At 55.9% G+C, this 18,970-nt stretch overlaps 3 protein-coding genes across 3 annotated transcripts; all 3 read right to left on the bottom strand.

Moving 5' to 3' along the window:
• Positions 1–7,353: 7,353 nt before the first annotated feature.
• LOC135312268 (feather keratin 1-like) lies at positions 7,354–7,662 on the bottom strand. The gene has a single exon (XM_064445414.1). The coding sequence runs from the start codon at positions 7,660–7,662 to the stop codon at positions 7,354–7,356; it is 309 nt and encodes a 102-aa protein (XP_064301484.1).
• Positions 7,663–10,693: 3,031 nt separating this feature from the next.
• Positions 10,694–11,018, bottom strand: LOC135312267 (feather keratin 1-like). The gene has a single exon (XM_064445413.1). It carries the CDS (start codon positions 11,000–11,002, stop codon positions 10,694–10,696), a length of 309 nt encoding a protein of 102 aa, XP_064301483.1. The 5' UTR covers positions 11,003–11,018.
• A 3,032-nt stretch (positions 11,019–14,050) lies between these two features.
• Positions 14,051–14,375, bottom strand: LOC135312266 (feather keratin 1-like). The gene has a single exon (XM_064445411.1). The coding sequence runs from the start codon at positions 14,357–14,359 to the stop codon at positions 14,051–14,053; it is 309 nt and encodes a 102-aa protein (XP_064301481.1). The 5' UTR covers positions 14,360–14,375.
• Positions 14,376–18,970: the final 4,595 nt, after the last annotated feature.

Raw genomic sequence — 18,970 nt, 5'->3', positions numbered from 1 at the left:
CGCCCCGCTCCAGCTGTTTTTTCCTTTGGGATTTCTGTGAGGTAAAGGCAGGGCCTTGCACTGCTCTAAATTAAAATGCTGAAGAATGGGATTAAGGGAGATCCACTCAGGAATTCCCACTTTTCCCCAAAAAAGAATATGGCCCCTATGTTGAGGGGTGGTAGGATATTGTGTTTTTTCACTCCTTTTCTCCCTCCTCCTTTCTCCTGGGTGAGACCTGGAAGAGGAGTGTGCCCTTTTCCTTTGGGAAAATCTCAGAAAAATCTGAATCCTAGGGGACCCCCTTCTTGGGGGTGTAATTGTTTCCCCTTGCACATGGAAAGACATCTCCCTGTGCTCGTGCGACCAGCCATATCCCCTGGAACAATCCGGCCCTTCTTCCATCTGGGTGAGTCCCAGCATGTCCCCAGCCCTCCCAGAGCTTTCCCAACTCCAAAATCCCACTCCCATGAGTGACTCCAGTCCTGGTGCTATTTTCCTCCCTCATGAGGCAGGATGATCTCACATGTGGAACCAGGAATGAGGCACTGAAGCTCCTTCTCTGTGCCAGCTAATCCCGTGTCTACTCTGCAAACAGCATCACCTCTTTCATCCTCTGCAAGACAACGTTTGGCAAGAAGAAACCTCACGTTGATGTTTCCTGTGTGTCCCACTCCACCTGCATCGGCTCAAGGCAGGGGAATGAATCGCAACCACCCCACATCCAGCAGCCTCCACGCTTCCAGCTTGCCACATGGTAAAAATTATAGAATAGAAGGGTTTGGATTGAAAGGCACCTTTAAAAATCATCTAGTCCAACCCCCAGCCACGGGCAGGAATATCCTTCACTAGACCACGTTGCTCAAAATCCCGTCCAACCTGACCTTGAACATTTCTAATGATGGGGCATCCATTCAACGACCCAGAGAAATGCAAAAGGCCAAGGAAGATTTTCCATGTGCTGGTGGGAGCATAAGACCTTCCTGCTGCATCCTGTGAACTCTGGGGGTTAAATAGGGGTAAACCACTCTTTCAGCTGAGGAATCACGGGGAGGTGACGAAGCCAGAGCTGCTGTAACAGCAGTTGAATAACCATGGTGCTGGATTTAAATATGGTAATTCTGGAGCTAATTACCAAAGCAATGTTAGGGCATGAGGGAAGATCACAGGGGAGAGGTGTAAACTTGCGGTGGCCATATGGATGGAGCAGGACTCTCTTGTTAATGAAATATCACCCAGGCTTTTGATATTATCTAGCAAGATCTTGTGAGTTAAGGATGAAAGCCTAGAGGAGACCCATGAGGTTAACTGGGCAGGTTTTCTGCGTGACACGAACCAGAGGACAGCCCAGGACCTTGCAGCAGGCACAATAAAGCTTGGGTGGCTTGGTCAGATCACATCACCGTCGGAGAACCACTGCTTCATCTGACATGTTGTTTCCGTACCGAAGCCTCTTTGTGGATGACCTCTTTCTCTCAAACTGGTCTGGTTTTGGCTCCGGCCCTGATCCCTGCTCTTCTCTCCCCATTCCTCCCAGGTAAGTGGGGCAGATGGGTGCAAGCTGCCTGGATGCAGCCCATCCCAGCATGAAAGCTGGCTTGTGATGATGCTGCATGGCTGCAGCCAAGCTCCAGGAGCCTAGGTGAGACACACAAGCTCTAAGCATCCCTCTCCCACTTGGATTTCAGTCCGATGGCTCTTTATGCTTTTAGGTAGACAGCACACCAGCAGTGAGCCCCTTTCCAGGTCATGTCCTGCAGTACAGACTCCATGCGTGATTTCAGCTGGCTGAAGTCTATTTTGTCCCAAGCAGCCCAGCTCCCACCAGTTTCCATAGGGGCTTGGGGTTGCTCCCCACCCATCTGCAGCCCCTCGGCAATGGGAGAGTTGTCCAAAAGCACGGGACAGTCTTGCTGAGCCACAGTGGGGGAAGGCTGGGATGGGAATGGGAGTGACGGCTACAGCTTTTCCTAGACCCCCTTGCTCTTGCTAATGATGAGAGGTTTCTCAGCATATGAAATATGAAGCAGGAACAATTTGAATGGAAAATTTCTGACGTGGGGTGGGACAAGAACAAAACAGACTCCTTGCAGACTCCTGGTTCATGGGATCGGGAGGAGCTGCTGTGCAGTAACACCCTTGCCGCCATCACTTTGCATTTGGCCTTACCGAGTCCAATCCTCTTGAAACAGGAGGAAGACAAGGGAAAGAGACCATGCGTGGCTACAAGCTGCGAATGCTTCGTGATGGGGTTTGGGGCTGCTCTGAAAGTGGGGTCCTGGCTGTGTGGCTGAGAGTCCCATTGGGAGTCAGACGCTGGGAGAAGTGCCACCCATTTCACCCACAGCCTGGGAGGGTGCCCTCCAGCACGTCCTTCCTGCTGCTCGCCTGCCTTGGGGTCTCCTAAGGATGAGGTGCAGAGCTGGGCAGGGGGCAGCCAAAGAGACCTGACTTCCCAGGGCAGATGGGAGAGAGGGTCATGCTGGTCCATCTGTCCTTTGGGCAGAGGGCCATGTGGCTCTGAACCTCTTCCCAGTGCTCCCTTGAACCCGACTGAGCTGACTGTGTCCAAAATTAGCAGCTCTGGAGCAACTTTGGGCTGAGACATGTTCTGAAGCATGAGGCAGACATCCCTCCAGGCCTGGCTGCTCAGGCACGTCGCAGGACTGTGGGGAGGCGAGATCCTGCACCCATTTTCATCCAAGGGTTGATGTCAAGCTGGCTGAACTCCAAGGTGAACAACTATCGCTCCTAAGAGCAGGTATTACTTGAGTTTCTCCTCTATTGATAAGACATAACTTTAAGATAAGCTGAGGTAAGACCCTCAAGGCCAACAAAGCACGTCTGCAGGGGAGATGTGCTATTTACACTAAATCATAGGATAAAAAGGCCAAACAGATCCAAACCCATTCCCCCTCTCCTTGCCCAGCTCCAAGGCAGGTGATGTTTGGTTTTGATTTTAGGGAAGGGCTTTGTTCCTAGGCAAAAGCTTCGCCTTTGAAATGAGGCCGACTCCAGCTGTGCGCAGAGCTCTGGCATTCTGGACTCCAGCTGCTCTGGAAACATTCTCTTAATTTGCCTTTGATGAATATTTCAGTGCTGCCAATACCCCTGGAGACTGTGAGCTCCTGTCTCAGCCCAGAGTTCACTTCTTTTTCAGGAACCATTTTTCACATACAGAGAGTGAAAAATAAAAACAGTTAAGGGGAAGAGAGAGTGACCAATTTGGGGGGACTAAAGATTTTTGGCACCCAAAGATCTGGGTTTGAGTGCCCAAGTTTGGAGGCACACAGGTGGCAGGGTAGCATAAGGGAACGTGCCTACCCCACCAGCTCCTTGGCCATGCAGCCCTGCAGGAGCCCCATCTTTATATCAGAGCAGGGCCACCAGGTTATTCCTGCCCCTGGTGCTCAGTGCCCCATGCTGTGCCTCAGGGTCCCCACAGTGAGGAGGATGGTGAGCTCAGTGCAGGGGGGTGGTGACTTGGGGTCCCCTGTAGAGGTGGTGCATGGCCCCTGAGGCAGGGAAGATGGTGGTCTGGAGACCACATGCACTGTCGGACCCTGCAGCGAAGGGGGGATGGTGGTGTGGGGATCCCCTGCAAGGGATCATCTGGGGACCCCATAGCAAGGTGAGGCCATGGGCTAGGGGCTCCCATGTAAGTGGAACGGGGACCGTGCAGCCAGGTGGAGAGTGCAGCCCTAGTCCAGCCTTTGGTCAGTTGACGACCCCATAGCAAGGAGGTGTGGTGACCTGGGCACTCTGCATGGGTTGTCCAGGGTGCTGGCACCAATAGAGGATGGGGACAGAAACACTGAGTGGGTGGTCCTGGCTCCACTTTGTGAGAGAAGATGGTGTCATGGCGTTTGGAAGCAGTTGGGCTGGGGACAACAGCAAGGGGGGACCATGAGAGGGGACCCTGCCTGCGTATCCCTGGCACCCTGCAGCATGGGCAAGAAGGGCAGGGTGCCTTCTTGATGTACATATTGATGACAGATTTTTTTTGTTATTTAATCAGCGCATTTTCCCTCCAACTGTCCCCTCCAAGTGCCCCAACTGCTTTGCCTGAGGCCTTTGGTTCGGTTGTCAGCAGCATTTCTAGTCGTTCAGCCCCTCATTCAGCCCCCGCCCCTCCCAGCAGCGGTTCTGGGGGCCGTTTGGTGAAGATGTTTGATTTCTTGTGCCCGACGTGTTGATTTTGGGGTCCTGACAGGAGCCTTCTGGAAACTTCCAGGATCTGCTGCAGCAGCTGGCGCCTGTCAGCCGCCGCCCGATTGGCAGGCTGTTAGGCACCCCCGGTGGGCATGTTGTTAGCTGCGTCCTGATTGGCTGATGGCGCTGAGGGAGCAGCTGGCTGTGGTGAGGGAAGGCTGCAGCGCGGGCGCCTGGCTGGTGAGCTCTGGGAGAGCTGCAGTTTGTGTTGAGGGGCAGCACAAGGATCCATGGGAACAAGCGAACACATACGGAATTCCATGGACAAAAAAGGCAAGTATTTTCAGTGTGAGGGTGGTCAAACTGTTGCAGAGGTCCTAAAGTCTCCATCCTTAGGGATACTGAACACCTGGTTGACCATGTTCCCAAAAAAATGCTCCAGCTGGCCGTGCTTTGGAAGATGTGCTGAATGACAAGCTCGGCAAAGGTCCCTGCAGAACTAAATGATTATGTGATTGTATTTGCTTAGAGGGGAAGAGACTCATGCTGGGAAAGAGAGTAGTCAACTGTGTGCTGGCATGGGAGAAATTCTGATAGACATGCAGAGGGAACGTTCTTGTGTTGGAATTTTGTTTACGCAAGTGATGGGCTTGTGTGGCAGACTGGAAGCCCCCACCAGGTGCCAGTCTGTGTTGATATTGGCTGTGGTGGCACAATCCCACGGAGAGATCTAGTGACCCTTCTCCACCCACCCCGCTGGCCTCTTGAGCCCTGGCTTTGTGCTGGGTAGAGTTGGAGGAGGCTTGGGAGAAGGGAAGAGGAGACCTCACAGGCTGGGATGCAGGAGCACTTTATTGATGGACAAAAGAGAGCGAAAAGGCAGGATGAGCAAGTGGAAGGGAAGCGGTCTGAGGTGCAAGTCTAGCCCCCCAGAGGAAGAAGGCCAGGGAACTGCTTGAGCAAGTCCATCAGAGAGATACCAAGATGATGGGGGGACTGGAGCACCCCTCTTATGAGGAAAGGCTGAGAGACGTGGGTTTGTTCAGCCTGGAGAAGAGAAGACTGAGGGGGGAACTCATCAATACTTACAAATATCTGAAGGGTGAGTGTCAGGAGGATTGGGCCGGACTGTTTTCAGTGGTGGGTGCCCAAGGACAGGCCAAGGTTGCAGTGGGCACAAGTTGGAAGGCAGGAAGTTCCATTTAAACACGAGATAAAACTTTGTTCCTGTGCGGGTGGCAGAGCAGTGGAACAGGCTTCCCAGAGAGGCTGTGGAGTCTCCTTCCCTGGAGACATTCAAACCCTGCCTGGACGAGGTCCTTGCTTGCTGCTGTAGGTGTGCCTGGTCAAGCAGGGGGGATGGACAAGATGCTCTCCAGAGGTCCCTTCCAACCCATAGCATTGTGTGATTCTGTGATTCTTGCAGTCCGCAGGGACATCACCTGACTGCCATGATTTTTCAAATATCCACCCCTCTACTCTGCTCTTGTGAGACCCCACCTGGAGAACTGCATCCAGCTCTGGAGCCGCTAATACAGAAAGGACATGGACCTGTTGGAACAGGTCCAGAGGGGGGCCCCAAAAATGATCTGAGGGCTGGAGCACCTCTCCTATGAGGACAGGCTGAGAGAGTTGTTGAGCGTGGAGACAGAAAGGCAGCGGGGAGACCTTCTTGCGGCCTTCCAGTACTTGAAGGGGGACCATAGGAGAGATGGGGGCTACCTCTTTAGCAAGGCCCGATGTGACAGGACAAGGGGTAATAGTTTTAAACTAAAGGACGGTAGATTTAGACTGGATATAAGGGAAAAAATGTTTTACTGTGAGCGTGGTGAAACACAGAATCCCAGAATCCCGGAATTCCAGGTTGGAAGGGAGCTCAGGGATCATGTAGTCCAAGCTTTCTAGGAAGAGCACAGCCTAGACAAGATGGCCCAGCAGGCTGTGCAGCCGAATCTTGAAAGTGTCCAATGTGGCGGAAGAGGTTGCCCAGAGAGGTGGTGGATGCTCCATCCCTAGAAACATTCAAGGTCAGGTTGGAGAGGGCTCTGAGCAAGCGGATCTAGTGGAAGATGTCCGTGCTCACTGCAGGGGGTTTAGACTGGTTGCCCACTAATGTCCCTTCCAACCTAAACCGTTCTATGATTCTATGATTCCATGATTGTAATGGGAGTGTCTGGGCAACTACATGATCCAGTTCCCTTCAGGTCTCTGGGACGCATCTTACCAGGTGCCATAGCCTTGTGTATGTTCAGGTTCCTCAGGTGGTCAGAAACCTGATCTTCCCTTACAGTGGGAGGGTCTTGAGCCGCCTTGTGCCCATCTTGCGGTGCATGTTGTCGGGAGGGGTGAGGAGAGAGGTTACGAGTGAAGCCTGCGGCAAAAAAGGGCTTGAGTAGCTCATCCCTCTCCTGGTGTGTTGCTCCTAGGTCACCCTTCTTGTTCATCAGGGGAGGTACGCTCTCTTTAACCTTCCTTTTCTGGTTGACATAGCCGTAGAAGCAGCCCTCCCTGTTATTCTTCTGCATGCCTTGTTGTGCCAAAGCCTTTGTTTGAGCTAGTGGTTGGCTGGTGTCACGCTCTGGAAGCCCCCCCTGCCAGATGCCAGTCTGTGTTGATATTGGCTGTGGTGGCACAATCCCGCGGAGAGATCTAGTGACCCTTCTCCACCCACCCCGCTGGCCTCTTGAGCCCTGGCTTTGTGCTGGGTAGAGTTGGAGGAGGCTTGGGAGAAGAAGGGAAGAGGAGACCTCACAGGCTGGGATGCAGGAGCACTTTATTGATGGAAAAAAGAGAGCGAAAAGGCAGGATGAGCAAGTGGAAGGGAAGCGGTCTGAGGTGCAAGTCTAGCGACCATCAGCCGAGGTGCCGTGTGCGAGAGAGGACCTTGCCAGAGCAGCAAGAACTTCCTGCCACACAGTGGGAGCAGCACGCCGGAGGTCCCCGGTGGTCTATGGCTTGTGAGCAAGTGATTGGAGCGGGCAGTACTGGAGATAGCAGAAGGGGCGATGCAAGGAAGGAAGTGGGAGAAGAGGAGGAGGTGCGTGGGCCGTGTGTCCAGGCAGGCTGGGTTGGCCCCTCTCCCGCTTCCTTGCTTGGTGCCTTGAGAGGAGGAGCCGTGGAGGGCAGGTCCACGTGGCAGCAAGAGCCCGGAGGTGCATCCTCAGTCGATGCCCTGGCTTGCAGGGTGCGTGCTGTTGGTGTCAGGGGTGGTGGTCAGGGCCCTTAGCAGGGGTAGCAGCCCCTTCCGCCGCCGTAGCAGCCCAGGCCTCCAAAGCCGTAGCCATAGCCAAATCCACCGGAGGAGACGGGCACTCCCTGGGAGCCGAGGATGTTGCCCACGGCAGCCGAAGAGGAGGATCCGACGGCGGTGTTCTGTGGGAAGGAGCTGAGGATGGGTCCTGGCAGGGTGACCAGCACGGCGGGAGGCTGGATGACGACGCGGGAGTCCTCGCACTGCCTGACACAGGGCTCGTTGCAGCTGTTAGCCAGCGGGGTGGGTCCACAGGGGCGGCAGAGGTCGTAGCAGGCCATGTGTGTGGTGTGGAGGGTCCCTGGAAGAGAGGGTGTTGAGAAAGCGTAGGGGTGTGGTGGTGTGAGGTGGGGGTGCAACAGTAGGAGGACAAGGGAGCGTGGAAGCGTGTTGTGTGGCTGTGGGGAGCGTGGGTGTGGGGAGGTTTCGGCTGCTGAGTTGGGGGCAGAGCGTGCTGGAAGAGCCAGGCCAGGTGGGGCAAGGGAAGAATGGGAAGGAGGGGAAGGGGGTTCAGACTCACCTCGTTGACGTTGGAGGAGAAGGTGTGAGGAGCGTGTGTGAGGGAGAGAGGCATGGGGCCAGCTTTTATGGTGGTCGGCGAGGGGCGGGGCAGCCTTTGCGCATGACGGTGTTTTGCAGCAAGCGGCTGTTGCATGCCACAGGCTGGCAAGTCATGAGGTGGGGTGTGTTTTTCTTCCTGCAGTTGTACACTTTCATGTGCTCTTCTTGAGGACGTGTCCCCTTGGCCCTGGCGGCAGCTTTTAAGTGAGAGTATTAGAAGCCAAAGTCTTGGTGTTGATGGTGAGTGTCAGGGCGGGCAGAAGACGAGACCAAATTGTAGGAGAAGCGGGGTGACATCAGTGAGGTCATGGCGTGGCACTCGTGTGGTTTATTTTGCGGGTGCATTGTGAAGCGGGGGCCCCCTTTCCTCGCAGCCGTGGAAGGCTGGTCTGTTCTTTGAGGTGTGCCGGGCATGAGGCGCTGCCCGTTGCATGGCCTTTGTTCCCTGCTGACCTTGCTGCCAGGTGACTGAGGCTGTGTTTAGGCCTGGCCTAAAGCCACAGCTGTGTGTGCTCTGTGTCGTGTTGCCCCTCTTGCTTGTGAGGTTGTAGGTGGGAGAAAGGAGGCTGCCTGTTTGTGGTTGTGGCCTGTCGGTGCCGTCCGTGGGGTTGTGAGTGGGAGCAGGCAGAGGAGGGCGGCTTGCGGGAGCAGGATGTTGCCCTGGCAGCCCACGTCCAGAGCTGGCAAGCCCTGTGGTGGGGGCAGCCCTGCCACACTCCCCAAAGGCTTGTGTTGGCCCCTCCGTTGCGCTTCCCTTAGCTGGGGCTGGTCTGTTTGATGCAGCCTGGGCTCAGGCGTGACTCCGTGCTTGCTCTGGGGAACCTCGTAAGCGCAGGTGAATTTGTGGGGATCCCAGGAGAGTGTGGAGAGGCAGAGGCAGAGCGGCAGGCAGGGTAGCCTGGTGATGCAGGGCCTTTGGGGTCTGTCTTTGGGGTGAGGCCACTTCTCTGCACCGTGTTTGACGGGCAGAAAGAGGATTTGTAGCTCGCAGAGGGCACTGGAGGCGAGCATGCTGTACGTGGGTGCCATTCAAAGGCTGTGGCGGTGGTGGAGGATTGGCAGAGGGTTGAGGACTGGCGAGGCCTGCCCCGACTGAGCCGATGTGAGTGTTTAGGGGGCTGTTTAGGAGCACCTCTCCTATGAGGATAGGCTGAGAGAGTTGTAGTTGTTGAGCGTGGAGACAGAAAGGCAGCGGGGAGACCTTCTTGCGGCCTTCCAGTACTTGAAGGGGGACCATAGGAGAGATGGGGGCTACCTCTTTAGCAAGGCCCGATGTGACAGGACAAGGGGTAATAGTTTTAAACTAAAGGACGGTAGATTTAGACTGGATATAAGGGAAGAAATGTTTTACTGTGAGCGTGGTGAAACACAGAATCCCAGAATCCCGGAATCCCAGGTTGGAAGGGAGCTCAGGGATCATGTAGTCCAAGCTTTCTAGGAAGAGCACAGCCTAGACAAGATGGCCCAGCAGGCTGTGCAGCCGAATCTTGAAAGTGTCCAATGTGGCGGAAGAGGTTGCCCAGAGAGGTGGTGGATGCTCCATCCCTAGAAACATTCAAGGTCAGGTTGGAGAGGGCTCTGAGCAAGCGGGTCTAGTGGAAGATGTCCGTGCTCACTGCAGGGGGTTTAGACTGGTTGCCCACTAATGTCCCTTCCAACCTAAACCGTTCTATGATTCTATGATTCCATGATTGTAATGGGAGTGTCTGGGCAACTACATGATCCAGTTCCCTTCAGGTCTCTGGGACGCATCTCACCAGGTGCCATAGCCTTGTGTATGTTCAGGTTCCTCAGGTGGTCAGAAACCTGATCTTCCCTTACAGTGGGAGGGTCTTGAGCCGCCTTGTGCCCATCTTGCGGTGCATGTTGTCGGGAGGGGTGAGGAGAGAGGTTACGAGTGAAGCCTGAGGCAAAAAAGGGCTTGAGTAGCTCATCCCTCTCCTGGTGTGTTGCTCCTAGGTCACCCTTCTTGTTCATCAGGGGAGGTACGCTCTCTTTAACCTTCCTTTTCTGGTTGACATAGCTGTAGAAGCCCTTCCTGTTATTTTTCTGCATGCCTTGTTGTGCCAAAGCCTTTGTTTGAGCCAGTGGTTGGCTGTTGTCACACTCTGGAAGCCCCCCTGCCAGGTGCCAGTCTGTGTTGATATTGGCTGTGGTGGCACAATCCCGCGGAGAGATCTAGTGACCCTTCTCCACCCACCCCGCTGGCCTCTTGAGCCCTGGCTTTGTGCTGGGTAGAGTTGGAGGAGGCTTGGGAGAAGAAGGGAAGAGGAGACCTCACAGGCTGGGATGCAGGAGCACTTTATTGATGGAAAAAAGAGAGCGAAAAGGCAGGATGAGCAAGTGGAAGGGAAGTGGTCTGAGGTGCAAGTCTAGCGACCATCAGCCAAGGTGCCGTGTGCGAGAGAGGACCTTGCCAGAGCAGCAAGAACTTCCTGCCACACAGTGGGAGCAGCACGCCGGAGGTCCCCGGTGGTCTATGGCTTGTGAGCAAGTGATTGGAGCGGGCAGTACTGGAGATAGCAGAAGGGGTGATGCAAGGAAGGAAGTGGGAGAAGAGGAGGAGGTGCGTGGGCCGTGTGTCCAGGCAGGCTGGGTTGGCCCCTCTCCCGCTTCCTTGCTTGGTGCCTTGAGAGGAGGAGCCGTGGAGGGCAGGTCCACGTGGCAGCAAGAGCCCGGAGGTGCATCCTCAGTTGATGCCCTGGCTTGCAGGGTGTGTGCTGTTGGTATCAGGGGTGGTGGTCAGGGCCCTTAGCAGGGGTAGCAGCCCCTTCCGCCGCCGTAGCAGCCCAGGCCTCCAAAGCCGTAGCCATAGCCAAATCCACCGGAGGAGACGGGCACTCCCTGGGAGCCGAGGATGTTGCCCACGGCAGCCGAAGAGGAGGATCCGACGGCGGTGTTCTGTGGGAAGGAGCTGAGGATGGGTCCTGGCAGGGTGACCAGCACGGCGGGAGGCTGGATGACGACGCGGGAGTCCTCGCACTGCCTGACACAGGGCTCGTTGCAGCTGTTAGCCAGCGGGGTGGGTCCGCAGGGGCGGCAGAGGTCGTAGCAGGCCATGTGTGTGGTGTGGAGGGTCCCTGGAAGAGAGGGTGTTGAGAAAGCGTAGGGGCGTGGGGGTGCGAGGGGTGTGGTGGTGTGAGGTGGGGGTGCAACAGCAGGAGGACAGGGGAGCGTGGAAGCGTGTTGTGTGGCTGTGGGGAGCGTGGGTGTGGGGAGGTTTCGGCTGCTGAGTTGGGGGCAGAGCGTGCTGGAAGAGCCAGGCCAGGTGGGGCAGGGGAAGAATGGGAAGGAGGGGAAGGGGGTTCAGACTCACCTCGTTGACGTTGGAGGAGAAGGTGTGAGGAGCGTGTGTGAGGGAGAGAGGCATGGGGCCAGCTTTTATGGTGGTCGGCGAGGGGCGGGGCAGCCTTTGCGCATGACGGTGTTTTGCAGCAAGCGGCTGTTGCATGCCACAGGCTGGCAAGTCATGAGGTGGGGTGTGTTTTTCTTCCTGCAGTTGTACACTTTCATGTGCTCTTCTTGAGGACGTGTCCCCTTGGCCCTGGCGGCAGCTTTTAAGTGAGAGTATTAGAAGCCAAAGTCTTGGTGTTGATGGTGAGTGTCAGGGCGGGCAGAAGACGAGACCAAATTGTAGGAGAAGCGGGGTGACATCAGTGAGGTCATGGCGTGGCACTCGTGTGGTTTATTTTGCGGGTGCATTGTGAAGCGGGGGCCCCCTTTCCTCGCAGCCGTGGAAGGCTGGTCTGTTCTTTGAGGTGTGCCGGGCATGAGGCGCTGCCCGTTGCATGGCCTTTGTTCCCTGCTGACCTTGCTGCCAGGTGACTGAGGCTGTGTTTAGGCCTGGCCTAAAGCCACAGCTGTGTGTGCTCTGTGTCGTGTTGCCCCTCTTGCTTGTGAGGTTGTAGGTGGGAGAAAGGAGGCTGCCTGTTTGTGGTTGTGGCCTGTCGGTGCCGTCCGTGGGGTTGTGAGTGGGAGCAGGCAGAGGAGGGCGGCTTGCGGGAGCAGGATGTTGCCCTGGCAGCCCACGTCCAGAGCTGGCAAGCCCTGTGGTGGGGGCAGCCCTGCCACACTCCCCAAAGGCTTGTGTTGGCCCCTCCGTTGCGCTTCCCTTAGCTGGGGCTGGTCTGTTTGATGCAGCCTGGGCTCAGGCGTGACTCCGTGCTTGCTCTGGGGAACCTCGTAAGCGCAGGTGAATTTGTGGGGATCCCAGGAGAGTGTGGAGAGGCAGAGGCAGAGCGGCAGGCAGGGTAGCCTGGTGATGCAGGGCCTTTGGGGTCTGTCTTTGGGGTGAGGCCACTTCTCTGCACCGTGTTTGACGGGCAGAAAGAGGATTTGTAGCTCGCAGAGGGCACTGGAGGCGAGCATGCTGTACGTGGGTGCCATTCAAAGGCTGTGGCGGTGGTGGAGGATTGGCAGAGGGTTGAGGACTGGCGAGGCCTGCCCCGACTGAGCCGATGTGAGTGTTTAGGGGGCTGTTTAGGAGCACCTCTCCTATGAGGATAGGCTGAGAGAGTTGTAGTTGTTGAGCGTGGAGACAGAAAGGCAGCGGGGAGACCTTCTTGCGGCCTTCCAGTACTTGAAGGGGGACCATAGGAGAGATGGGGGCTACCTCTTTAGCAAGGCCCGATGTGACAGGACAAGGGGTAATAGTTTTAAACTAAAGGACGGTAGATTTAGACTGGATATAAGGGAAGAAATGTTTTACTGTGAGCGTGGTGAAACACAGAATCACAGAATCCCGGAATTCCAGGTTGGAAGGGAGCTCAGGGATCATGTAGTCCAAGCTTTCTAGGAAGAGCACAGCCTAGACAAGATGGCCCAGCAGGCTGTGCAGCCGAATCTTGAAAGTGTCCAATGTGGCGGAAGAGGTTGCCCAGAGAGGTGGTGGATGCTCCATCCCTAGAAACATTCAAGGTCAGGTTGGAGAGGGCTCTGAGCAAGCGGGTCTAGTGGAAGATGTCCGTGCTCACTGCAGGGGGTTTAGACTGGTTGCCCACTAATGTCCCTTCCAACCTAAACCGTTCTATGATTCTATGATTCCATGATTGTAATGGGAGTGTCTGGGCAACTACATGATCCAGTTCCCTTCAGGTCTCTGGGACGCATCTCACCAGGTGCCATAGCCTTGTGTATGTTCAGGTTCCTCAGGTGGTCAGAAACCTGATCTTCCCTTACAGTGGGAGGGTCTTGAGCCGCCTTGTGCCCATCTTGCGGTGCATGTCATCGGGAGGGGTGAGGAGAGAGGTTACGAGTGAAGCCTGAGGCAAAAAAGGGCTTGAGTAGCTCATCCCTCTCCTGGTGTGTTGCTCCTAGGTCACCCTTCTTGTTCATCAGGGGAGGTACGCTCTCTTTAACCTTCCTTTTCTGGTTGACATAGCTGTAGAAGCCCTTCCTGTTATTTTTCTGCATGCCTTGTTGTGCCAAAGCCTTTGTTTGAGCTAGTGGTTGGCTGGTGTCACACTCTGGAAGCCCCCCTGCCAGGTGCCAGTCTGTGTTGATATTGGCTGTGGTGGCACAATCCCGCGGAGAGATCTAGTGACCCTTCTCCACCCACCCCACTGGCCTCTTGAGCCCTGGCTTTGTGCTGGGTAGAGTTGGAGGAGGCTTGGGAGAAGAAGGGAAGAGGAGACCTCACAGGCTGGGATGCAGGAGCACTTTATTGATGGAAAAAAGAGAGCGAAAAGGCAGGATGAGCAAGTGGAAGGGAAGTGGTCTGAGGTGCAAGTCTAGCGACCATCAGCCAAGGTGCCGTGTGCGAGAGAGGACCTTGCCAGAGCAGCAAGAACTTCCTGCCGCACAGTGGGAGCAGCACGCCGGAGGTCCCCGGTGGTCTATGGCTTGTGAGCAAGTGATTGGAGCGGGCAGTACTGGAGATAGCAGAAGGGGTGATGCAAGGAAGGAAGTGGGAGAAGAGGAGGAGGTGCGTGGGCCGTGTGTCCAGGCAGGCTGGGTTGGCCCCTCTCCCGCTTCCTTGCTTGGTGCCTTGAGAGGAGGAGCCGTGGAGGGCAGGTCCACGTGGCAGCAAGAGCCCGGAGGTGCATCCTCAGTCGATGCCCTGGCTTGCAGGGTGTGTGCTGTTGGTATCAGGGGTGGTGGTCAGGGCCCTTAGCAGGGGTAGCAGCCCCTTCCGCCGCCGTAGCAGCCCAGGCCTCCAAAGCCATAGCCATAGCCAAATCCACCGGAGGAGACGGGCACTCCCTGGGAGCCGAGGATGTTGCCCACGGCAGCCGAAGAGGAGGATCCGACGGCGGTGTTCTGTGGGAAGGAGCTGAGGATGGGTCCTGGCAGGGTGACCTGCACGGTGGAGGGCTGGATGACGACGCGGGAGTCCTCGCACTGCCTGACACAGGGCTCGTTGCAGCTGTTAGCCAGCGGGGTGGGTCCGCAGGGGCGGCAGAGGTCGTAGCAGGCCATGTGTGTGGTGTGGAGGGTCCCTGGAAGAGAGGGTGTTGAGAAAGCGTAGGGGCGTGGGGGTGCGAGGGGTGTGGTGGTGTGAGGTGGGGGTGCAACAGTAGGAGGACAAGGGAGGGTGGAGGCGTGTTGTGTGGCTGTGGGGAGCGTGGGTGTGGGGAGGTGTCGGCTGCTGAGTTGGGGGCAGAGCGTGCTGGAAGAGCCAGGCCAGGTGGGGCAGGGGAAGAATGGGAAGGAGGGGAAGGGGGTTCAGACTCACCTCGTTGACGTTGGAGGAGAAGGTGTGAGGAGCGTGTGTGAGGGAGAGAGGCATGGGGCCAGCTTTTATGGTGGTCGGCGAGGGGCGGGGCAGCCTTTGCGCATGACGGTGTTTTGCAGCAAGCGGCTGTTGCATGCCACAGGCTGGCAAGTCATGAGGTGGGGTGTGTTTTTCTTCCTGCAGTTGTACACTTTCATGTGCTCTTCTTGAGGACGTGTCCCCTTGGCCCTGGCGGCAGCTTTTAAGTGAGAGTATTAGAAGCCAAAGTCTTGGTGTTGATGGTGAGTGTCAGGGCGGGCAGAAGACGAGACCAAATTGTAGGAGAAGCGGGGTGACATCAGTGAGGTCATGGCGTGGCACTCGTGTGGTTTATTTTGTGGGTGCATTGTGAAGCGGGGGCCCCCTTTCCTCGCAGCCGTGGAAGGCTGGTCTGTTCTTTGAGGTGTGCCGGGCATGAGGCGCTGCCCGTTGCATGGCCTTTGTTCCCTGCTGACCTTGCTGCCAGGTGACTGAGGCTGTGTTTAGGCCTGGCCTAAAGCCACAGCTGTGTGTGCTCTGTGTGTGTCGTGTTGCCCCTCTTGCTTGTGAGGTTGTAGGTGGGAGAAAGGAGGCTGCCTGTTTGTGGTTGTGGCCCGTCGGTGCTGTCCGTGGGGGTGTGAGTGGGAGCAGGCAGAGGAGGGCGGCTTGCAGGAGCAGGATGTTACCCTGGCAGCCCACGTCCAGAGCTGGCAAGCCCTGTGGTGGGGGGAGCCCTGCCACGCTCCCCAAAGGCTTGTGTTGGCCCCTCCGTTGCGCTTCCCTTAGCTGGGGCTGGTCTGTTTGATGCAGCCTGGGCTCAGGCGTGACTCCGTGCTTGCTCTGGGGAGCCTCGTAAGCGCAGGTGAATTTGTGGGGATCCCAGGAGAGTGTGGAGAGGCAGAGGCAGAGCGGCAGGCAGGGTAGCCTGGTGATGCAGGGCCTTTGGGGTCTGTCTTTGGGGTGAGGCCACTTCTCTGCACCGTGTTTGACGGGCAGAAAGAGGATTTGTAGCTCGCAGAGGGCACTGGAGGCGAGCATGCTGTACGTGGGTGCCATTCAAAGGCTGTGGTGGTGTTGGAGGATTGGCAGAGGGTTGAGGACTGGCGAGGCCTGCCCCGACTGAGCCAATGTGAGTGTTTAGGAGGCTGTTTGTCAGGCGAGCAGTGCTTGTTGCTGTGGATGGCAAAAGGGTCTGATGGCAAAGGGGCTGGCTACTTGGGAGGCGTCTAGGGACATTGTGAGGTCTTCATAGATGGATCGGGGAAGACCAGACCCACGTGGATGTCATTCTGGCAAGGTGTGTCTAGGATCCCAAGAAGGGCTTCTTCTAATACTTTGGCAGTAAAAGGAAGAGTGGGGAAAGTATGGGCCTGCTGCTGAACGAGGTGTGGGCCCTGGTGACGCAGGATGCAGGGAAGGCAGAGTTATTGAATGCTGCCTTTGCTTCAGCCTTTATTGCTAAGTCTGGCCCTGAGGCATCCCAGTCCCCAGAGGTGATAGAGAAAATCTGGAGAAAGGAAAACTTCCCCTTTGGTTGAGGTGGATTGGGTTAGAGATCACCTAGGCAAACTGGGTCCTTGCAGATTCATGACCGCCGACAGAAAGCACCCACAAGTGCTGAAGGAGCTGGCGGATGTTCTTGCCAAGCCACTCTCCATCATCTTTGAAAGGTCATGGAGAACAGGAGAGGTTCCCGAGGACTGGAGGGCAGCCGATGTCATTCCAATCTTCAAAAAGGTCAAGATGGAAGACCCGGGAAACTATAGCACAGTCAACCTGACCTCCATCCTCAGAAAGGTGAAGGAAGAGTGTGTTCTGGAGGTCATCGCCAAGCATGCAGTGGAGAAGAGGGTTATCAGAAGGAGGTAACATGGATTCACCAAGGAAGATCATGCTTGACCAAGCTGATAGCCTTCTATGATGGCGTGGGAGAGCAGTGGCTGTTGTTTACCTTGTCTTCAGCCAAGTGCTCGACGCTGTCTCCCATAACATCCTCACGGACAGGCTAAGGAAGCATGGATTAGATGAGAGGAGAGGGAGGCAGATTGAGAGCTGGCTGAATGGCGGAGCTCCGAGGGTGGTGATCAATGGGGCAGAGTCTGGTTGGAGGCCGATAACTAGCATTGTTCCCCAGGGTCCAGTTCTATTCAATGACCTGAACAAAGGGATAGATTGTACCCTCAGCAAGTTTGCTGACGATACCAAACTGGGAGGAGTGGGTGATACGGCAGGAGGCTGTGCTGCCATCCAACGAGACCTGGACAGGCTGGAGAGCTGGGTCAAGGGGAACCTGATGAAGTTCAACAAGAGCAAGTGTAGGGTCCTGCACATGGGGAGGAAGGACTCCATGCACCGGCACAGCTTGGGGGTGACCTGCTGGAAAGTGGCTCTGCTGAGAAGGCCCTGGCAGTGCTGGTGGAGAGCAGGGTGACCCTGAGCCAGCACCGTGCCCTTGTGGCCAAGAAGGCCAAGGGTATCGTGGGCTGCATGAAAAGGAGTATGGCCAGCAGGGCGAGGGAGGTTATCCTCCCCCTGTACTCTGCCCTAGTGAGGCCTCGTCTGGAGTGTTGTGTCCCGTTCTTGGCCCCCCAGAGGAAGAAGGCCAGGGAACTGCTTGAGCAAGTCCATCGGAGAGGTACCAAGATGATGGGGGGACTGGAGCACCCCTCTTATGAGGAAAGGCTGAGAGACGTGGGTTTGTTCAGCCTGGAGAAGAGAAGACTGAGGGGGGAACTCATCAATACTTACAAATATCTGAAGGGTGAGTGTCAGGAGGATTGGGCCGGACTGTTTTCAGTGGTGGGTGCCCAAGGACAGGCCAAGGTTGCAGTGGGCACAAGTTGGAAGGCAGGAAGTTCCATTTAAACACGAGATAAAACTTTGTTCCTGTGCGGGTGGCAGAGCAGTGGAACAGGCTTCCCAGAGAGGCTGTGGAGTCTCCTTCCCTGGAGACATTCAAACCCTGCCTGGACGAGGTCCTTGCTTGCTGCTGTAGGTGTGCCTGGTCAAGCAGGGGGGATGGACAAGATGCTCTCCAGAGGTCCCTTCCAACCCATAGCATTGTGTGATTCTGTGATTCTTGCAGTCCGCAGGGACATCACCTGACTGCCATGATTTTTCAAATATCCACCCCTCTACTCTGCTCTTGTGAGACCCCACCTGGAGAACTGCATCCAGCTCTGGAGCCGCTAATACAGAAAGGACGTGGACCTGTTGGAACAGGTCCAGAGGCGGGCCCCAGAAATGATCTGAGGGCTGGAGCACCTCTCCTATGAGGATAGGCTGAGAGAGTTGTTGAGCGTGGAGACAGAAAGGCAGCGGGGAGACCTTCTTGCGGCCTTCCAGTACTTGAAGGGGGACCATAGGAGAGATGGGGGCTACCTCTTTAGCAAGGCTCGATGTGACAGGACAAGGGGTAATAGTTTTAAACTAAAGGACGGTAGATTTAGACTGGATATAAGGGAAAAAATGTTTTACTGTGAGCGTGGTGAAACACAGAATCCCAGAATCCCGGAATCCCAGGTTGGAAGGGAGCTCAGGGATCATGTAGTCCAAGCTTTCTAGGAAGAGCACAGCCTAGACAAGATGGCCCAGCAGGCTGTGCAGCCAAATCTTGAAAGTGTCCAATGTGGCGGAAGAGGTTGCCCAGAGAGGTGGTGGATGCTCCATCCCTAGAAACATTCAAGGTCAGGTTGGAGAGGGCTCTGAGCAAGCGGGTCTAGTGGAAGATGTCCGTGCTCACTGCAGGGGGTTTAGACTGGTTGCCCACTAATGTCCCTTCCAAGCTAAACCGTTCTATGATTCTATGATTCCATGATTGTAATGGGAGTGTCTGAGCAACTACATGATCCAGTTCCCTTCAGGACTCTGGGATGCATCTTACCAGGTGCCATAGCCTTGTGTATGTTCAGGTTCCTCAGGTGGTCAGAAACCTGATCTTCCCTTACAGTGGGAGGGTCTTGAGCCGCCTTGTGCCCATCTTGCGGTGCATGTCATCGGGAGGGGTGAGGAGAGAGGTTACGAGTGAAGCCTGAGGCAAAAAAGGGCTTGAGTAGCTCATCCCTCTCCTGGTGTGTTGCTCCTAGGTCACCCTTCTTGTTCATCAGGGGAGGTACGCTCTCTTTAACCTTCCTTTTCTGGTTGACATAGCTGTAGAAGCCCTTCCTGTTATTTTTCTGCATGCCTTGTTGTGCCAAAGCCTTTGTTTGAGCTAGTGGTTGGCTGGTGTCACACTCTGGAAGCCCCCCCTGCCAGATGCCAGTCTGTGTTGATATTGGCTGTGGTGGCACAATCCCGCGGAGAGATCTAGTGACCCTTCTCCACCCACCCCGCTGGCC

The sequence above is a fragment of the Phalacrocorax carbo genome, chromosome 2 (genome assembly GCF_963921805.1).
Source record: "Phalacrocorax carbo chromosome 2, bPhaCar2.1, whole genome shotgun sequence".
NCBI lineage: Eukaryota > Metazoa > Chordata > Aves > Suliformes > Phalacrocoracidae > Phalacrocorax > Phalacrocorax carbo.
The sequence above is the reverse complement of the archived record's forward strand: the minus strand, read 5'-3'. Positions and strand labels throughout refer to the sequence as shown.